The sequence below is a fragment of the Ciconia boyciana genome, chromosome 11 (genome assembly GCF_034638445.1).
Source record: "Ciconia boyciana chromosome 11, ASM3463844v1, whole genome shotgun sequence".
In the NCBI taxonomy this organism is placed as follows: Eukaryota; Metazoa; Chordata; class Aves; order Ciconiiformes; family Ciconiidae; genus Ciconia; species Ciconia boyciana.
The window spans coordinates 11145281-11164912 of NC_132944.1; the positions used below are offsets into that span (position 1 = coordinate 11145281).

Sequence of the window (19632 nt, forward strand, 5' to 3'; positions counted from 1 at the left end):
ACTCTGGCTCTTCACGTAACTGAGTGTAGACGTGTACAGAAATTGCGGGGTGACCTATACAAACCACTCTGGGGGAGCAACGCAGGTATTTCTAACTTTCAGGATCACCTTCCATGTTTCACTAAAAGATTGCCAGAAATCTTTGTGCAACCCATTTAGTCTGTTGCAAAACAAAGGCTTACACAGCTGGGGGGTTTCATGAAGAAGCCAATTTAGCAGAGAGAAAGAACAGTGCTTCCTTATTCATTCATGTCAGTGTAAAACAAATACTAGAGTCAGTATTTTGGCTTGTGCTTTCTGGAGCTACCTCAGTCACCCCTCCAGGAGCATTGAACAGATACAGCTGCAATAGCACTTCCCCTTTGACAAAACAAACTTGTTGAAACAAGCGCATTATTATACAGCTACAAGACAAATTTGCTTATTGAAGCTATTGTGTTTACGTGGTGCTTGCTAAGAAAAAAGGCAGGCCAGTCTTGCTGGCTGGTGTGTTTTTTGTGAGCACAGATCCTTTTAAATGGCAAGAACAAGCAGAAGGCCAGAAACCAAAGCCGCCAAGAAAAAGTCGAGACAGAGATCGGGGGCAGGAGAGCAAGCCAGACTCCAATGACATGCACGACACAGCAGAGCATAAACACTTCTCAGAAGCTACTAGGTTCCTTTTTTGTTTTCTGTCAAAACATGAGTGATCTTCATGGGTTAAATTACATTATAAAATATGCATATGCACACTCACATGGCTAATGCGTCTATGTGACTGCAGCTCATTAACATGCAAATATGACTTCAACAGTGAAACTCACTGGTACAGGAAGTTAATGAGGCAAAGAATTGCATAAGAGTCACAAAAATACAGAAAATTTCCTTTCATACTTGTCCAGCCCATTACAGGCATATGGCCTATGTCCCATCTTCATTAACACAAGTCAGTTTGGCTCATCCTGTGCAATGTCTTTTGTTTCCCCGTCGCTGTTCCTAGGCTGTACACAAATGCATTTCAAGGTATACGATAGCTATGTGGGGCTGCCCAAGAGAGAGCATTTGTTAACAAAGTCACGACTTAAAGAGCTGTGTGTTATTTTTCACAGCCTGTTCTGCCTCTCGTCTTACGCTCCAAAACTTAAAACCAGCACCACCACAACTGCTATTTAAGGAATCTGACAGCCCTAACAAATCAGGGTTATTTGGCAAAAAAAGGAATAATTTGCAGTTACTGCTTCCCAGAGCTGACACCTGAAGAAAAGACTCCTGAAAATATAATCAGAAACTTTGAACTGATATGCATCAACTATCGAGTCCAAATAAAGCATCCTTAGCTTTTATCAGTATGACCTCAGAACAAGCAGTGAGAAAAGTAGGCTGAAAAATATGGTCCCAGGTTGGGTGATGGATTGAAAGGCAGTTGGTAAGCTCAGAATAGACCTTTAGCAGTGCTGCTGCCTTTTCAGGAAGGCTGGATGGCTCCTGAAATTATTACTAGATTTGCACCTCTGGATAGCTGGTTTAAGTACGTCCCGGGATTGATCTAGCTTTCTATCTGACTGTTTTATCCTGCTGTGAAGAACTGTAATATCTGAACACCCAGAACATAAAATCAATAGCAATATCCCATGCGGACTGTGAACAGCTCTGGCACGTCTTTCTTCTCCTGGCACGTTGGCAGTGGCGGATAACTGGTACCCTTAACGACACGTTTGGATACTCTAAGTGCTTGGGGTTTGACAGCTGTTTAATGGCTTGAATGATACGAGTGTGGAAGTTTTCATGCAATTTCTAGTGAACAGATGTTCATTTAGGAGGCACACACCCAAAAAAAAGCCCAAGTAGCTGCTGGGACTGGCAGTAGCTGGAGCCCACTGGCTGTCCCCGAAGGGGCACCGGGGCCACTGCTGCACGGGGACGGTGGGGCCACTCTCCTCCATGGGGAGTTTTAACAGGGCAACACACAAAAAGCTCATCCTCCACCAGCTGTACCGCTCTCTGCGGCAGATACAAAGGCGAGAGTGATACCTGGGCTGTGTGTCTGACACTGATTAGAAGAACTAAATACAAGTATTCACTTTTCAGGTTTAAGCTTATTTTCACAGGTAACTCAATACTTAACACAGTTTCCCAGTCATCTGAGGGTCCACAAGGCACTATGGAAGGTTGTTAGATAACTTCTCCATCCTATTTTTACCTTTTTTTTCCTTTGTATCATTCAATTATTGATCTTTTTTTCCCAAGGATGGGTCAATGGTTTGATCAACATGAAAATAAAATATTACTTCCTAACTTTTTCTTTTAACTGAAAATTTAAGAAGAATTTCAGAGAAGAGCAATGACTACCTATTGTAGTCAGAAGGAAAGCTTCCATCCCTCCTGGGCAGCCTTGAAGCAGAGCCACCACGCAGGGCAGCGGGAGGAGCGTGCCCCAGGAGAAGTGGGCAGCCTCAGGCTCCCCCGCGCCTCCCTGCTGCCGGGCAGGACACAGCTTGGGAAGTTACCAGTCTCCTTTGAGCTTTTTCCTTGGGATCAGCTGAAGTTCTCCAAGAGCAGCATAATTACCAGCAGGGGCAAACATGCCTCCTGAAACTAGGTTAAAAAAAAAAGTAGAATATAAAAATAAAAAAATTAAGAAGGGCTGAAGGTTTGTCTATGAACTTTTGTTTTACAGCTTTGTGCCTTTTGCGTGGAGCTGCTAAATAGCAACTACTAAAATTAACTACTTCATGGTCACCTCCTCCTGCCTTGCAGAGCACATCGATGCAGAACAACATGATGCAAGGCATCCAGTACAGTTTCCTCCTTAACTTCAGAATATTTAACAGCCAGATCTTAATGTGTTCACATAGTCCATAACAGCACAGCGCTACAGAAACACTCGCACAGGTCCGGGAAGCATCCTGAGTGTGTTAGCTAACAGCACTGCACCCAAACGAGTTAGCCCTGCTTCGTGGTAACACCATAGCTCACGCAGAAAAATCCCTTCCACGCCTACAGCCGGCTCATACAACAGTGCAGGCAGACACAGAAACTTCCAAATTTAAATCCTGTCGAAAGAAGTCGGCCCAAACCACTACACGACTACGTCCTTCAGCAAAATGAAACAATTTCCTCACTCATCACCTAATATAAAACTCGCACAAAACTTTTGGCACTCCTCTCACTGTAACTCTATTAAATCTCCCTCAGCAGGACACAGAAACTGATGCCATGCCCTGAAGATTTTCAGTGCGCTGCAGAGATGAGAAAAAATGCTGTTGCGGAATAGTGTGGGGAAAGCCAGTGCATTTTTCTAAAAAACAGATGTAAAAAATAAGGACAACCCCCCTGAACACATTCTCCTGAAACTTTATTGTGCTGACCCTAGACATTTTGCAATAGAAGTTGTAAGTATAGAAATTACAATTAGAAAATATTTTGCATGCTTTTGTTTTTCCACTATTTTGTTTATTTGCTTAAAATAAAGGATCATACTTCATGTATTCCTGCAGCCTAACTTCTCTAGGGTTGCAGTTCCTGAAACACGTGTGGCACTGCATTGCAGAATCTGTCTGCATCCAATTTTCTGCCAGCTCAGAAACTGTCATAGCACATTTAGAAAGACTTGGAACCAAATTTCAAAAATAGGTACCCGTAAGTACCGGCATAAAAGTGGCTTTGTGTTCAGTAGAGCTAAGCAGAAGAAAGTAAACACTATTATAAGTAGTTTGCTATTACCTAAAATGCTGAAAAAGTACCCTGACAATGTGCACATATAATGGGGAAGAAAGCACAAGTTACTAAACAAAGCAGTAAAACATTCTGAGCGCCAAGCAGCAGATAAATTAGAGCAATCCAGATGAACACCAAGGTGACATAAACATTAATTAAAACGTAACACACCCCCCCCCCGAACAAAATACATGTTAAAGAATAATAATGCCAATTCCAGGAGGAAATAATCAACGATAGCTGAACAGCAAAGGAAGAAAGACCCAAAATAGAGCTCGACAGCCGTGGCGCGATGGCAGCACCCGCTCTGCCGGCGCGGCACAGGGCAGTTGGTCCCGGTGCAGAGGCACGGGTGGAGCGACACGAGCCCGGTTCCCCCAGGCCACTGAGCAGCAGCCAACAGGGAACTCCTTGCGCGTGAGGCGGGCAGCAAAGCTTTAGTGCAAGCTTTGCTGACCCTCTGCAAATCTGAAATTTGTTTCAGCTCCAGGATAAAGGTACATTCCTCGGAAATTTAATTCTGCCGGGAATGCTCAAAACATTGCAACTCTCAGGGAAGAAAAAGTTAAACAAGGGCAGTTACAGAAGATGGTTATATCGCTGAAATATGTTATTCTAATTATTTGTTAAATGGAGCGAGGTCTTAGCTGTAACATAACACCGTTTTAATGGGATTTAAAGCTATACTCCACGTAGGTTTAATTGAGCATTGAAACGCTTAGCACAGAACATGGGAAAACAACTTGCATCAACAGCAACTTGGAACTGGAAATGGGTAGAGCAGACCTTTGAAACATTGCACTTTTGCTGTGGAGACACTGATCAACAGGAAAAGGAGCTTGTTAAGAGCATCAGCTTGATCTGTTCAGCAGCCTTTCGTGATGCCGGTCATGGAGCAGGGACTTATTTTGCCATTTTATCACTGGCATATAAAGTGCGGCGCACTTTTGCATTAGTGTGAAATACAGTGGCATTCTTAAATCAGAAGTTTTAAAATGACACTTTACCTGCAAGGCACACCATGAATGATTGCAGCACGAGCAGTTCCCATAGCAACCTCATCTTCAGCTTCCTGGGTCAGAGGAGACAAGGCCAGTATCTACAGACGAGAAGAGGGCTCCTTGGAAATTTTAGGCAACCTTTAATCTGTAAAAGAGAAAAGACACATTATGAGGAGACTTAGGATTGCTGCTCCTTCCATTTTTGACAGTTTGGTTTTCTTTCCAGGAAAGCTGTATCTGAAGACCAACAAAGAAACTTTTTTAAACATTTCATTTCAAATCATTCTGAGGAATGATTTGCGAATTTGGTTTCCTCTGCAAGTTCTACTGGAGATAGTTCTCTACTGCAGAACTATCAATGTTCTAGATCTGAAGAAGAAAAAAAGAAGATTGTCAGTAGAAATGCACAGAAACTTGCAGAGGAAGCCAAATTTGCAAAAGTAAGGGGCTGTGTACACTGGGTACCAGATGAGAATTATGAATTGTAACCCCGTATCTGCACCTTCCACTTGGGTGTTGTGAGGTTTCTTCTGTCTCTCAATTCTGTCATCAGCAGATTCACTCACTGCCTCTCTGGGGTAATCTAAAGTGTAATTAGTTAACTCTTTAGATCACAATTAAGAGGAAAGTTATGAGAATTACTTTCACTTTTCTCTACAAACATCGTCCGGTACATGAAGGACACTGCCTCTGCAAGACAACACTTTCTAGGAAACATTCCCACCCTGCTCAGGAAAGGGGGATACTTTTCCCATTTCAGCCTCATTCTCATTGCTCTACATTCTTAAAAAAAAACCCTTAAAACATCTCCAGGTAAAACCTGATTTTTTCCTCACACTCTATTACAACTTGTAAATAGTTAAAATTCGTAAGCAGGCACTTTGAAGACTTTCTCAGCTTATCACTGCAAAGTACCCCCCCCATGCAACCCAAGGGGGAAAAAAATGCCTCCTTTTATGAAAGGACTCTTTTCCAGAACAGACATTTAAATATTAAAAATAAATAAAGCAAGTCAGACACACATTCTTATAATTTATTCATATCACTGAAGGCTGGAAGTTAAGGGGCCTTTGTGCTTACAGGACAAACTGCATGACTAATAGCATGTGAAGGGGTATCATGAGAGGTCTCTGCTTGCTTTTGTGGGTTAAAGTTGATAAAAAAGTCAGGTTCAATGCGCCGAGAAGACTAAGAATCTTTATCTTCTCATCTGAAGACGCAACTTTGAAGGGGGTAGAGATTAACTGAATATATTAATCTATTTTCATACAGACTGATTAGGCTAGCTGGGGGTTAGCAGGAAGGACTAATCAATGAAAACTAATAACATTTTAAATGAATGATTAGAGTATTAATTATTAATTTTTGAAGGAAAATGTCATCATAGACCTTTATATTGATTGACATAGTTAAGCAGTTACTCTCTCCGTTTATAGTGAACTCAAGAAACGCATTTTTTTACCCTATATAGTCTTGATACACGGCCAAATACTATTTTTCCTCTAAGCATCAAATTCTGTTGGTTGTAACTGCACCTATACAGGAGATTTCTGCCAAAGGCAAGTCACCCTGGTTTTACACTAGTTTAATTGAGATTTGAGATAAATCTTGTATTCACCAGCAGCTGCTGAAATTCTTTTGTGTTCTCGTTTTCCCACGCATTATTCCCATCAATAAGCCCATCGTGTCACTTAAAAGGCTTCTCTTCATTACACTGCAATGCAATGCTTTACGATTGTTCTCACTCTCTGCAATAAGCTACGTGGGACTGAAACAGAACAATCACTTACAGCCTTTGATACCTAATTAAAAACACAAGAGGTATAGCACTTATCAACTTAACCTACTGCCAGGAACCCATCTAAAGCACCCATAGACCTGCCTGTGAGCTGCCAGCAGGCAGGAGGGCTCACCAAAATCACTCCTGCTATGTGGATTAATAACAACAGCACTCAGCTTCTCAGCTGTCTGTAAGCAGTGCCAGTGTCAAGAAAATATAGTATCTGCCTTTTGGTTAGAAGAACTATGAATATAAAACCCCAGATCTGACCAAAGTCAAGCAAAATGCCTCTATTCTACGGGCTTTGACGATGGTGCTTCTGGAGACTTGATAGAGATGCGGGACAATTGTTCACGGAGGACCATGGAGATGGTTGTCCTGTTGCAAGTCCCAAGGTTGTTTGCATCACATCCCTGACATTCCCTTCAAGCTGGGATTGTTGTTTTGGTATTTTATTCCCTACTACTCCATAGATGCATGAAAATTCTTGGATAGTCTTCAACTCATGACTCCTCCCCACTGCAACTTCTCTTACCAGAGCTTCTCCTGACTCACCACCTCTTTGGGAAAAATTCTGTCTACTTTGTGGTTTTTGCAAACTGAGGTTTGGGTTGGTTTTTTTTGTTTGTTTGTTTGTTTTTTTTACTCAGGAAATCATGCTTCTCTAAGCATTTTAAAAAATAATACAAAACATTTCAAAATTATTAATGTAAATTAGTTTTTAGCTTGTAAGGGCATTAAAAACAGCAGGCTCTTTCTTTCCTCCCAAGATGTTTTGACACAATCACTGGGTCTTACTTTCAGCCAAAAATAAAAGCTATGCTAAAAATATACATTTCTAGTACTCAGCACATTTAATTATTAAGTCCAGAGAAAAAGCTGAATGTCTTCCCTATTACTTGGTTATTCAAAACGTACTCCAGAGAGCCAGCAGACATCAGAGGGTCATGCATGTGCTTCAAAGAAAAATTTTCAGCTATCTGAATGGAAACAGTCGCTTCTGGTATTAACAAACTGTCTATACATGGGATAGACTCCCGTTGGTATTTCCATTGATGTTAATGGAAACTCCGTGCACTCACAGCCAAAGTATATACCCTGTAATAATTACCTTAGAATATACTCCGAGAATAGGCTCTAGCATTTATAATTTTCCAAATACATGGAACAGTACCACATTCTGTTGTCATGCCCAGAATTGCTACCGCTGGACTAATACCAAAGCTTCAGAAGCACCATCTCCCTGGTGCTCTGTAACAGCCCTCCCAGGAGCAGCGCTGAAAATAGGTACCTGGAGACTCGGCTGCCAGCTGAGCCCTGGCCCTGCACAACCACGCACCAACCCACGCCCTGACTTTTACTGATACGTCTCCTAACACGGGCTAGTATGTTACAGAAAGTTTCCCAAAGAGAAATGATGCCTGTCTTAGCATAAAAAGTAGTGAAAAGTAAATTAGATGATTACCATTAAAAATATTTTCCTAAGGTTAAAATATGGTGGTATTCAAGATACAGCTGCATTTTCATTTCTCATGATAGTTCCCTATTTCACATGTGAATGAGTCCAATCTTCAAAATGTTTTCCTGTAAACATAGCTGCTATTCATATCAGCAGGCCCATTGTTCAGAGCTGAGTAAAAACTGTCGAAACACATCGACTTTTTATGGCAACAACTTTAGGAAAGGCAACATTTGTGCATGAGCAAAAAGATACATAATTGAAAAGATCCTTCCCATTTCTAAATGTTTTCTGACTATAAAATCCCAGGGGGTTTTGCACTGCTTCTGAAGGAGAATATGAGAGGCCTGAAAACTTCGAAAGTTTAATATTTTATTTCTAGAAGGAAGTGTGTGTAGTTTCAGCACTATACAAGTTATTTCTTCAAGATGAAAATGAGATAGCTGTGCTTCAGTTTGGAAATGCATCCCATTAGAAAACCTAGTGCCAACACACATGTGCAGATGTCTTTGTAACTTTACTTTTGGCACTGCATCCATTGCAAGTTCTTTTGAAAGGCACCTTTGTTTGTAATTGGATTCTGATGAAGAAAGGTGATTCTACGAGCTCTGACTGCAATCGGGTATGAGGAAAAAAAGGGCATGCAGTAGAAATATTTGTGGTGAATTTTTCTGAGTTAGTAGGCATGGCTCTTTGTCAGTAATTCCATTTGGATGTTTAATGATTACCACTTCTGAAAAAAACCAAAATAGAAATGAAAAACCTAAGGCTAAGGTATATGGACGCATTCAGAACACAAAAAATACTTCTGTAGATATAATTTGCACTATATGAACTCCCAATTTTGTGAATATTCAGAAGGAAAATTTGCAAACCATGCCTAAGACTCCTAAGTAGTGCAGAAGTAGCAGCAGCAGCAAGAAGCAAGCCTTAGCAATCATCTCACGTTTTTCTGCTGCACATCGGTGTGCTGCACAGAGCCAATTCTTCTAAACTCCAAAATAAATCACTGTTAATGAAGCATGCTGCACATACAGACAGCAACAGGCATCTTTTAATCACCTCAACAAAGGAAGAGCTAAGGGTAAGCACAAAACACTCCGAGCATGTGAGCTGTTAGATTTAAGGTGGTGCCTACCCTCCGACTGTCACAAATCTGACCTGAGGGCAAGAGCAAGTATCTAACGTGAATTCACTACTTTCCTGAATAGCGACATCAATTCACGGTGCTAAAACCTCCAAAGACTTACCAAGCTTTTTAAACAGAAGTATAGTATCATAAAAATAATCTTCAGGCTTGGATGCAGAAGAGAGAACCGAGCAGTGGGTTACCTGACTGCTGTCTTTACGTAGAACTTGGGGCTGTACAGCTTCTGAGAGCATAAAATACTTGCATGTCTAAGTAAAAGGGCATATGGCAAACGTATGCAAGTACACCTACATTGGATGCATATTGCAGGTCAAGTCTAGAAAGACCAGTCCTAGCAAACCTGAGCACAAAGGTTTAGCATAAACTCAAATTCATCTCATCTACACAAAAAAGGTAGAAAATAGGCCACAGAAAGTTTTCTGAGATTCAAAAGAAACCCTTTTCCCTAACATGAAGATACCTTCTTCTAATATACACATACAAAAAGATCTATATCCATCAAAGATGTGGTTGCTAGGTGCTTCCCAAGTCTTAGGAACATAACTAAAAAGTCTGCAAAGCTACACCAAAATGCCATTGTCCATTTCCATCTCTCCAAACACACTTTCAAAAGTATACAGACTTCACAGGCCTGGCAGTGCAGGAGTAAGTCCCGTTTTTTTGACAAGACACTATAACACGTGTTCATTTAAGCTTTTAACACTTAAGGAGCAGCGATAATAGATAAATATTGAAAAGGAAATGGTTAGTTGTAAGTGAAATGATTTAACTTCAGAAGATTTTAAACCCTTTCCTTGAACTTCTGATTTTTGACCCCTCCATTTGACCCCACATTCAATGGACAATGCAGCCATTTTTGTCAAAATAACCGCAATGAAATGGACTGGCCATCAGTTCCTTTAGAGTCCCCAAATACTCTAAAGAACGAGGCATCCCCTCTGGAAAGAAACATTCATGAAACCCAGTGTTCACTGGTAGCACAGCTTACCTCATCCTCTTTTGGGTACATTTGCCATATTTCCCTCAAATGCTTTTAAGGAGGGAGGAATATGAAAATTTCAACTTCGGAAAAGGAATTAACATCAAAATTCATTTCTCCTTCTAATTACCTGGCAGGCAAAATTATCTGCTTATTTTTAAAAACAGATACACATATGGGCTGCCTGCATGCAGTCCATTTGTGATTTGAACTCACCCTTGCAGACTTCTTTGCAGGACAGGTGTTTTTTCTATTTTATCACTTTGGAAAGTTTCAATTTAGACTTCATCAGAGGCCAATTCTATAACTTTACTGAAGGGTGGATACAACTGACTGAAAAGCCATAGGTGGAGAGTAATTATTGAAAGTTCACCTGCAAAATGAGTCTGTCTTTGGTCTCATGTTTTCCAGTATTTTTATTAATAGCAATGGTGGAAGAGAAGGTGTGCTTATTCAGTCTGCTGGTGACACTAAGAGGCTGAGGTACCTCTGAGGATGTGAATGTAATTCAAAATCAACTTGACAAATTGGACATAAAAGCAGACTAAAACAGAAGGATGGAATTGTGTAAGAGACAAGTGCCGTGTACTGCAGTAAATAGGATGCTGCATTAAATAGCACAAACATATGCCGGGGAGCAACCGGCTGGGTGATAGCTCTGCACTGATCCACATGCAGCTGAACGTGTCAGCAATGCCCTGTGACTGTGCAAGCAGCAAACACCCTGCCTGGGATGTATAAACCAGGCTTGCGGGTCCTTTTCATCTGAAAATTCCTGCTAGGTAAGCAACCTGTCACTCTCCCCAGCACTGGGGGCCTCAGATGCAGTATTACATGTATGCATGTAGTGCCGCATGTCAAGGAAGATTTGCCCCAAACAGAAGCATCCAAAGGAGAACACCACAAAGGATTAGAGGTCTATAAAACATGTCCTATAAATAATAACCAAATGGAGTTGCTTAGCCTGAAGAATAACGAAGAGAAAAATGCTAACGGTATTAAAACATGTAAAAGACTGTTGGAAATAGAAAGAAATAATTTGTTCCCACATCCAAAGTGGATGCGACAAGAAGGAATATGAAAAAGAGATTAAGCTTTAGACTTTAGGAAAAACTTCTTAAGGCCAGCTCAAGCACAGCTATGGGCTGTCTGAATAGGCTGCAGAATATCCATTATTGATGTTCCTTAGCAATTTGTAAGATAAATTTAAGTCCAGAATGACCTAGATATTGAGGACAGACAGTATATATTTTGCTTCCAGGAACATCAATATTTGGAAAGGGATGGAGAGAATTCCAAACGTTGGGATTCTCCAGTCCCATTGCTGCTGGTTGCAAGGCGAGGTTGTTCCCCATCTGATTCAGAAATTGGAAGACCAATAACCTTAAGCCTCCGATAATTAATTGAAAGTCACTCAGGCTGATGCACTGAATGGTAGCACAGAGACGTCCTCTATAAATGAAGGTTAAAGAAACTATTTGGCTTTAGTAAGGGGTCATGGGGCAAAAGTAATGAGGTTTCTTTCATGTAACAGACAAACAAGGTTTTTCCTAAATTAAATTGCTTTATCTGTGAAAGGGGTTGAACAGTGTTATTGCAGGGGAGCAGCATGAGGAATTAATTCATAACAAGGTTGTGGCAGATACAAAATGCTAACAGCAGTTACGGAAAGCAGCACAATTAGACCTTATTCAATGGGACTGCATCAATACATCAGCCCATAAAGAAGTGAGAATATCCTTCTCACAATTTAGTGCCCAAAAGCAACGTGGAAGCTGGACACCTTTGTGAGCATGTTAGTGTGAGGGGCAGGAACCGCATCATCCGGGGTAAACTGGTAAAATATCACCGATCCTGGATGAGACGATTCTGAAGGGCTCTGAAGTGTCCAAGATGCTTAAATCACGGGCAGCTTTTGAGGGTGTTGCTCAGAAATAGCTGGTAGCCCATGCTGCTAGAGAGCATCGCCGTGATACATTCCTCCAAGAAGCGTCCTGGGCGTGGGCAGCTCCAGTCTCCTGCCAGCCCCTGCTCCTGAACGCTGGCCGTGGCCCAGATTCAGCAAAGCATCAGATTTCTAACTCCGATCCAGCCTCTTAATACTCTGCTGAATCCAGGTCTGTGTGTCAGGAGAGGCACAGGCTCTCTTTAGCAGATGCAATCAGTGACCCGCAAAATTGAACGTCCAAAAATAGAAGGTGCCTAAAAGATGTGTCCCCAACAGTGCAAATCTTCACAGCAATACTTTTTTGATGTGCACATCGCTGATTTTTTTCTGCTGTGGTAGCTGTTGTTATGAGTCCTGAGATAAATATTGGCCTTCCCTTTTGCATAAGGGAAGAGAAAAGAGAATTTGAAAAGATGGCCCGGGGAGATGAAGGGTAGCGGGAGCATGCCAGTGGCATCTCTCACCGTGCTCTCCTCGTTCTCACAGCACGTCTGTCAGATCCTGATCTATCTCAAGCTTCTTTGCTGAAATTATCCCTTCTGGAGTTGCACTTATACACAATTTACACATTATGAAATATATACGGGCATATTGTGCCTGATAAAACAAATGACACATACACAGCATGTTTCTGAGACAGGCTTATGATAAATGGGAATGAAATGCTTCAAAAAATTAATTATCTTAAAAAAAAAAAAGACTGAGAAAAACAATGTCAGTTTTTACATTGTGTTTCCTCCTTTGGGCATTCATTCACATTCACTAAATAGAGATTTCATTTCACTATATCAAGGAAGTTACAGCACCTCAACAGATGCAAGTTCCCAACTCACTCCAGTCATTTATACTTGTCAGGCTGTCGGGTCTTTGGCGTGCACTGTGCCTGAGCCACCTCCTCGCCGCTACACACCTGCCACGGCTCGGTCCTCACCCGAGGAGGATGCCGAGGTACACGTGCACATGGGAAGCAAGGATTACATCCACCAGATTAAGACAATAAATACAATTCTAACTATATTAGCAAAGATTGCTGAAGGAATAACTCAGTAAGCACCCCCTGCAGTGAATTATGACCCCTAGAGTTTGAATCCAGTTTTTTCTACATAAGTTTTTTCGACGTAAGCGCTCTGTAGCTTACGCTCATACTATACATCCCCTAAGAAACTGGCTGGTGGGGCCAGCTCTGTTAGTAGTGGGGCAGGTAGGGAGAGTCCTTGTTGCTGATGTAATAAAAAGTGTATAGAAATAACTATCACTGACACCATCCCCTTCTGACTTGTTAGACTAGAAACTTGTAAAAGCAATATACCTACTTTATCTTTATGCAGAACCTAATGCCACAGCTTAAAACCTGATTAGAGACTCTGGATTATATGAAAATAGCCAGCTAATAACAGGCACGCACTCTTTTAACATTTTACCGCGTTGCAGTATTCCCGGCACACCTTTATCACCGGCAAAAACAACTTCATGGAAGCAGCAATCCATCTCAAACGCTGGATATTCCCACGTCCCTCCACCTTATGAACCAGTGAATCAGAGCACAATTTTCCACTGAAGAAAAAATGACAGTAATTAAAGCCTTTTAATTACTAGTCACTAACTACCACACATCACCCTATTACAACCCTTACTCTTTGTCTCTTGCCCCCAGGAAACTGTCGTTGCCCTGTAAAACCTGAGTAATTTGTAAGCATAAATCATCTCTAGGTAAGGAGATCTGGATGACTAAAGGCAAGTCTAAATTAAGGCTACTGGTGTTAATTAGGGGTCACTATGTATTGTTCTACCTTTTCCATGGAAGGGATATATCCAGAAACACTCACCTGAGGCAGCACCTATCAGATAACATCCAGCTTTTCTCAACACAGAAAAAGTCCATCACACCACAAACTCAGGAGGCACTTTGCTCAAACCAGGAGTAACATTACCATAATAAAAAGCTGCAAGCAGTGAAACTTCATAGTCTGGCATTTTCTACAAATTAGAATTTACTCTCTTTTAGAGAGTCTTTTACTGAAGATTGTCTAGAACAGTTACCTTAAAAGTCACCAGTTTAAAAACAATTCCCCACTTCATGCAGAGTAAATTTTTCAATGCAGTATTTTGCAAGATTAAAATGAATGGCTATTCCATATATCCAAGCAATAAGTGATAAACTCTGCATAAAATGCCTGCTTCAGGGACAGCAAAACTAACTTGAAGAGCAAAAGATATTTGAGTTGGTATTCAGTAGGTCCAGCTCTTCTCTCCTAGCCCTATCACTGATCCACCATCAATGGAAATGGTCTATGAAGCCCATTACATGTTCAATTTTTATTTTTTTTTCTTTTTTCTCGTAGCAAAGATTGTCAAGGAGAGACCTGAATGCAGAGCAGAGCACATGACCAAACCTGGCTGCCAGGCAGGACCCTGCAGCCACCTCCAAAGCAAACCCAGCCCATCCTCGTCTCCAAGCAGCCTCTTTCCACCAGAGAATACAGACGCACTGGCAAACTCCACGATACAAAAATAAACTGTCAGCCAAAGTGGGGTATTACCCTCCATCTGACTTTTGATCATAAATTTTCTAAAGAAATAAGGGTTAATTTATTGCTGTCTCAGTTTGACAGAACGTTGCACCAAAGAAACAAGGCTCAAGGGACTCTGCCTGACAATGAAGTTCCTTTTATCCCTAGGTCACTGCTTCAAGATAATTAATCAAGACAGTTTCACTCTCTGAACAAAGATAGATAAGTAACATTCAAAGTTATCATTCACTTTTGAATGGGTCCATTCCCAAAATACACATTATCAGAGAGCATTATCTTGTCCAGGAAACAAAAAAATGATGCAAAAATAGTGAAGATATTTCCGTGATATCTCTAAAATCAGCATCTTAATGACACTTTGCTTTTCACTTCTGGAGCATACAAAATAATCCATTTTATTTCAAAGACGAAGGGAGAGCTTTCTCCATGAGTTCCACAGGGGGAATCAAGCTTATTGGACATATACGCACGTTATGAAGAACGCTTTACCCGGCGTGCTGCCTTCCTTCGGTGCTACAAATTAGGTGTTTCTTAAGCGTAAAAAACAGAACTTAGAAAGGAAAAACAACATGCAAGTTTATTAACTTTGAAAAGTTGGTAAGAAGCTAGTCTTGTACTCGGCGTATTCCTGGGAATGCAGGCTGTCAAAACAACAATTCCCTTATCACCTGTTACCGGCAGAAGGTTCCAAACCCAGATAATTGAGATACTTGAACCCAGAAATGTTTTTAACTGTCTTCTTAAATTCAAAAGTCATCTAGAGAAGGAAAAAAAATAATTCACCAACCATTTTGATATCCCTGTTACGTGATTATTTAGTGTTTTGTTTTCCCCTCAAAGTTTATTTTAAAAGGTTGCCTGGAATTTGAGTGTTTGAAGGGAACTGCTTTCACCCTCTGACTTTTCCAAACACAAGGTTAGGAGCTCAGCACTTTATTTCTGCTGGGATGCCATTAAAGTTCTGCTCCTCTCAGACAAAAAGAAATCCTCCCTGATTTTTCAAACTAATGGCATCCAGTGAGCCATATATATTTTCTCTTACTGACAAAAATAGGCTTCCTACAGCAGCTGGAAGCAGAAGGAAAGAGGGTGGATTTACCTCTCAGCATTTGCTGGCATATCAAGGCCTAAATTCTAGCTCTTAGGGGATCTTTCAAAAATTAACATGGTCCGAATTAAGGGCTGGGTAAATAATAGCTAAAAGTTTAATGTGTCTGAATTTATTAAAAAGTGAAACGTATACTTTGGTGATCGTAACCTGTAACAATTTTAGTGGACTGTGAGGTGGCACTGCAAAATATTTTCTGAAATATTATTTCCAGCTGATAACCCTTTGGTATATTTATTCAGTTTGAATCTGAAAGATTCACACAGTCTGGGAAGAGCAATGTCCCAGAAGACCTTTGCAAATAATCAAAACAAGTTATATATCAAATATTCAAAACAATAACAAAGCTGATCTAAATGATCAGCAATGCACGGTGGGTGCCAGAACTGCAAGTGGCTGAGTCCCACTGCCCAGCCCCCGTGACCTGCCGCTCGTCTGGGATACCGAATTCTTAATAAAACCCCTCAATTCTTGAACTATGAAAAATTAGTTGCAGAAAACATTTCTCACCGCTTCTTGTTACTCCTGTTGTTGCATAAAATATTAAAAATAGATTTTAAACGCAGGTTGGGAAAAATTACATAAAGTTCTAAAAAATCCACTAACCTTATTTTGTCATAAATGTACCTCATTTTTCACTCTTAAAAAAAAATATTAAAGGATGTATTTATTTTTATTGGGCCTGTCTAGTACATGGCTATGCTTAGCATTATCTGTATAATTATTTTATTCAAGTAGCAATACAATACAAATCAACCATCTACAAAATCTATTTTTTTTAATTGCTGGCAGGACCTGGGTCTCAGAGGACGTGATGCCCAGGGAATAGGTGGTTATTCTTGAACTCACGGAAGACTTTTTGCCGCTCAAAGCTTTTCAGTATTTTCTTCTAGCAGAATTTAAGGTAAGAAAGACCAGAACCGTGCATAGAAGAAAGAAAAAAAAAGTATATACACTTTGCACATTTTACATAAAAATAAGAAAACTGTGCATAGCCAAGCTCACAGGCTATCTTGTAGCTTGAATCTGTTTCAGAGGTCCAGAGCTGGAGCTGAGGTTGCTCTACACCACTTTTCAAATTGGTTAGGAGATCACGACAATCTTAACTCTGCATTACATTAGCCCAGAAACCTTCGGTGCATCTTAGCAGCACTCTTAATTACATCATATTTAAAGTGAATTTCTGTATGCATACTTAAAACACAATGTGGCTGCTCTACCCTTGCTTCTGGCTGTCAATTGATTTGTAAGAGACAAAAAACATCTTGGGGCGGTTTAAACGCTGTACTACAAATGAGCCCTGACAAAAGTTTGACACGAGGTGTCAGAAAGCATTCCCTGCTCCGCAGGTTGTCTTCCGAGTGAAGCGTCTCCTTGAGAGGAAAAGCCCAAGCCACATGGACTCCTTAACATGGGTGCCTTCACAGTCACTTCTCCAACTTACCTGGCATCCTGCTTACAATATTAAAATCCCATTTTATTTTTTCAAAGGCAGCATCGGGGTCCCTGTCTTCAGCCTCGCTTTTCGGCTGCTCTCAGCAGTTCTCCTGCCTGCAGCCTGGTTTAGGTGCTCCATTTCTCTCCACACTTACGTACGGAGTCGGCGATGGCACAGTTTATGGTGCAAAGCCAAATGGCTCAGCTGTTTGTGTGAAGCTAAGGAACCCACGCAGTGAGACAACACAGCAAAATATGAGAATTTACAGACTCCTAACGTGCTTTTCCTCCCACTATCAGTGGACTATTTCCAGCAGCGAGGCCAGGATCACACACGGGATATCAAGTGAAGGCACAGCACGCCTCTTGTGCATCCTTTGTCATTTTTCTTACTGCAGAAATAGTGATGTCACTCTTTCCTTTGCACATCTAAACTAAAGACACAGCTCAGTCAAAATCCTGTTTGTGATATTTTGCTATCAAATAGTCTGGTTTTAGACCTAAAAGTGTTAGTTTCATTAAAAAAATGAGCTTCTCCCCAAGGAAGCTAATCTGTAAGGGAAGCAGAGATATGGAGGTCTAGCCTTGACCATGGCCATACAGAACAGGCTAATTTAGCCTTGAAATCAGTTGACTGGAATGGCTCAGATTTTCAGTCTAAACTGGACTGAAGACAAAGTTTTCCCTCCCACTGGGAGAGTAAATCCTCCAAAATCAAACAACCAAGCAGCCAAAGGAAGACCACTGAAGGCTGGAGGGATCTGTTTGCCATGGTGGTACTGCCACCTGAGAGCGGCTCTGATGGAGAAGCAAACTCTTTAAGGCTTGGTGTATAAAGAGAAGTGAGCGTGCTTCTCAGACAATGATGTCATTTGGGGTTATTCTGAGTTGGAATTCAGGGAATAAATAGGCTGTAACAGAAAACATATTCTTTTCGTACATAGGAACTTCATTAGCGATTTCCAAACTTTCTCAAAATTGCAGGTGACTGCAGTTGAAAGCAAGTGCCATGGGCACAGCAGCGGGCGCCTGCCTGATCTGGCCAGAGGTTACGGCCACCGAGAGCCCCACCTGCCCAGCCCCTGCCCCAGGCTGCAAAGCAGAGGGCTGGGGACACCCCGGGCTGGAAGAGTCATGGTCATGCATGGCTTTGCACCTAGGAGCTCCTTGGAGATACCTCCTGCCAGGACAATAAACCTCTACAGAAGATGATTTAAAAACTCTGACTGAACCCCAAGTGACTTGCTATGAAAGAAGGGGAGGGCAGGAGTTCCCGGCTATTTCAGGCGAGGTGACCCCTCTCAGCGATGTGAAGCGTGGCTGGCCGACCAACACCACGCAGCAGGCACAGCAAAACAAAGTGACTCCTGTGACACCTCCATGTAATCACTGCTGTTATTTGGTACACTCCATAATGCAATCCTTTTACTCTGATTTAATTACTAAACATAAAAGGAAATAAACTTCAGAATGAAAACAAAGAAATTGCACTGCATGTAATTTATGGGAGCTATTCTTCAGCTGAATGCCATAAAACCCTGCATGTTTACGATACCCTATTAGAGGGCTGAAAACACACTTGCATTTGCTTATATTGACTATGCAGATTATGTGATATTACTGCCTTTTTCTGCCTCTACCATTTTTCATAGAAGTAGTGTGTTTGTTTAAAGACATCCTTGCACTAAGCACTGGCTCCTGCTAGGAAAAAAAAATAAGACTGGCTGTGTACTCCCTCATTGCCAGAGGCTGTCAAGCTGGTAAGCGCCGAGCAGCTGGCAGAGGTAAGCAAAAGAAGGGGGCAATGCACACAGTTTTGTTTTCAATCTGGAATATCAATTATTGGAAGAAGCAACCCCACGGCCAGACAAAACAAGAACCATCTCTGTAGTGGATAACTATGTCAAATGACCTGAGCAGCATGGCATTTCAGGAATGGCTGGATGGTAGCATGAGGATTTATTGAGATATCACATTAAGCCCTTGGTTTTCTTGTCATAGGAAACAGATGAAAGGAAATAAGGTTTGCAAACTTGACTGCAGCATCGATTTATGTATAACAGCTTCAAAACGCGTGAACAGAAATGTGTGTTCCTGTTATCCGTGGCTTAGGGCTCTGCGTACCCCCCACTTCTGCGAGCGGAAGACCTGGGGACGGCAGCTGTAAGGAGCAGAGCACCTTCCTGCTGCCTCGTGCAAGCTGCTCCCCCTTCCCAAGCCACAGCAGTGGCCCAGGAGGAGCTGCCCGGAGCTCCTCTGCTCCTACCCAGGGTGAGAGCACAGCACCACGGGTAGGGCACAGGAGGAAAGGAAAGGAGCCGGGAGGGACATGAGACCAGGTCTGGATGCACACACAATACTCTGACACTGAAGCCATCTCCAGTGCATAGGTTTTCAAGCCTTTCCTTTTTTAAGCCCTTCCCTGAACAGTAGATTCTTCTCCCACCTTGCATGGATGGAGTCAGCATGAAGAAATAGTATGAGTTCACACCAATTCAGCCTGTTCTCCAAATAGGTAGCAGTAGTTCTTCTCCTGCCAGCTT

The 19632-nt window shown here is 41.6% G+C and overlaps 1 protein-coding gene across 2 annotated transcripts in view; it reads right to left on the minus strand.

Annotated features, from left to right (window-relative positions):
- Positions 1 to 19632, minus strand: part of LOC140657952 (contactin-4) — a 258606-nt gene that overhangs the window by 167429 nt on the left and 71545 nt on the right. For both annotated transcript variants that reach the window (XM_072875734.1, XM_072875733.1), the window contains exon 2: positions 4704 to 4842. In XM_072875734.1, coding sequence (XP_072731835.1) covers positions 4704 to 4758 — 55 coding nt within the window. In that variant the 5' untranslated portion in view covers positions 4759 to 4842. The remainder of the gene's footprint in view (positions 1 to 4703; positions 4843 to 19632) is intronic.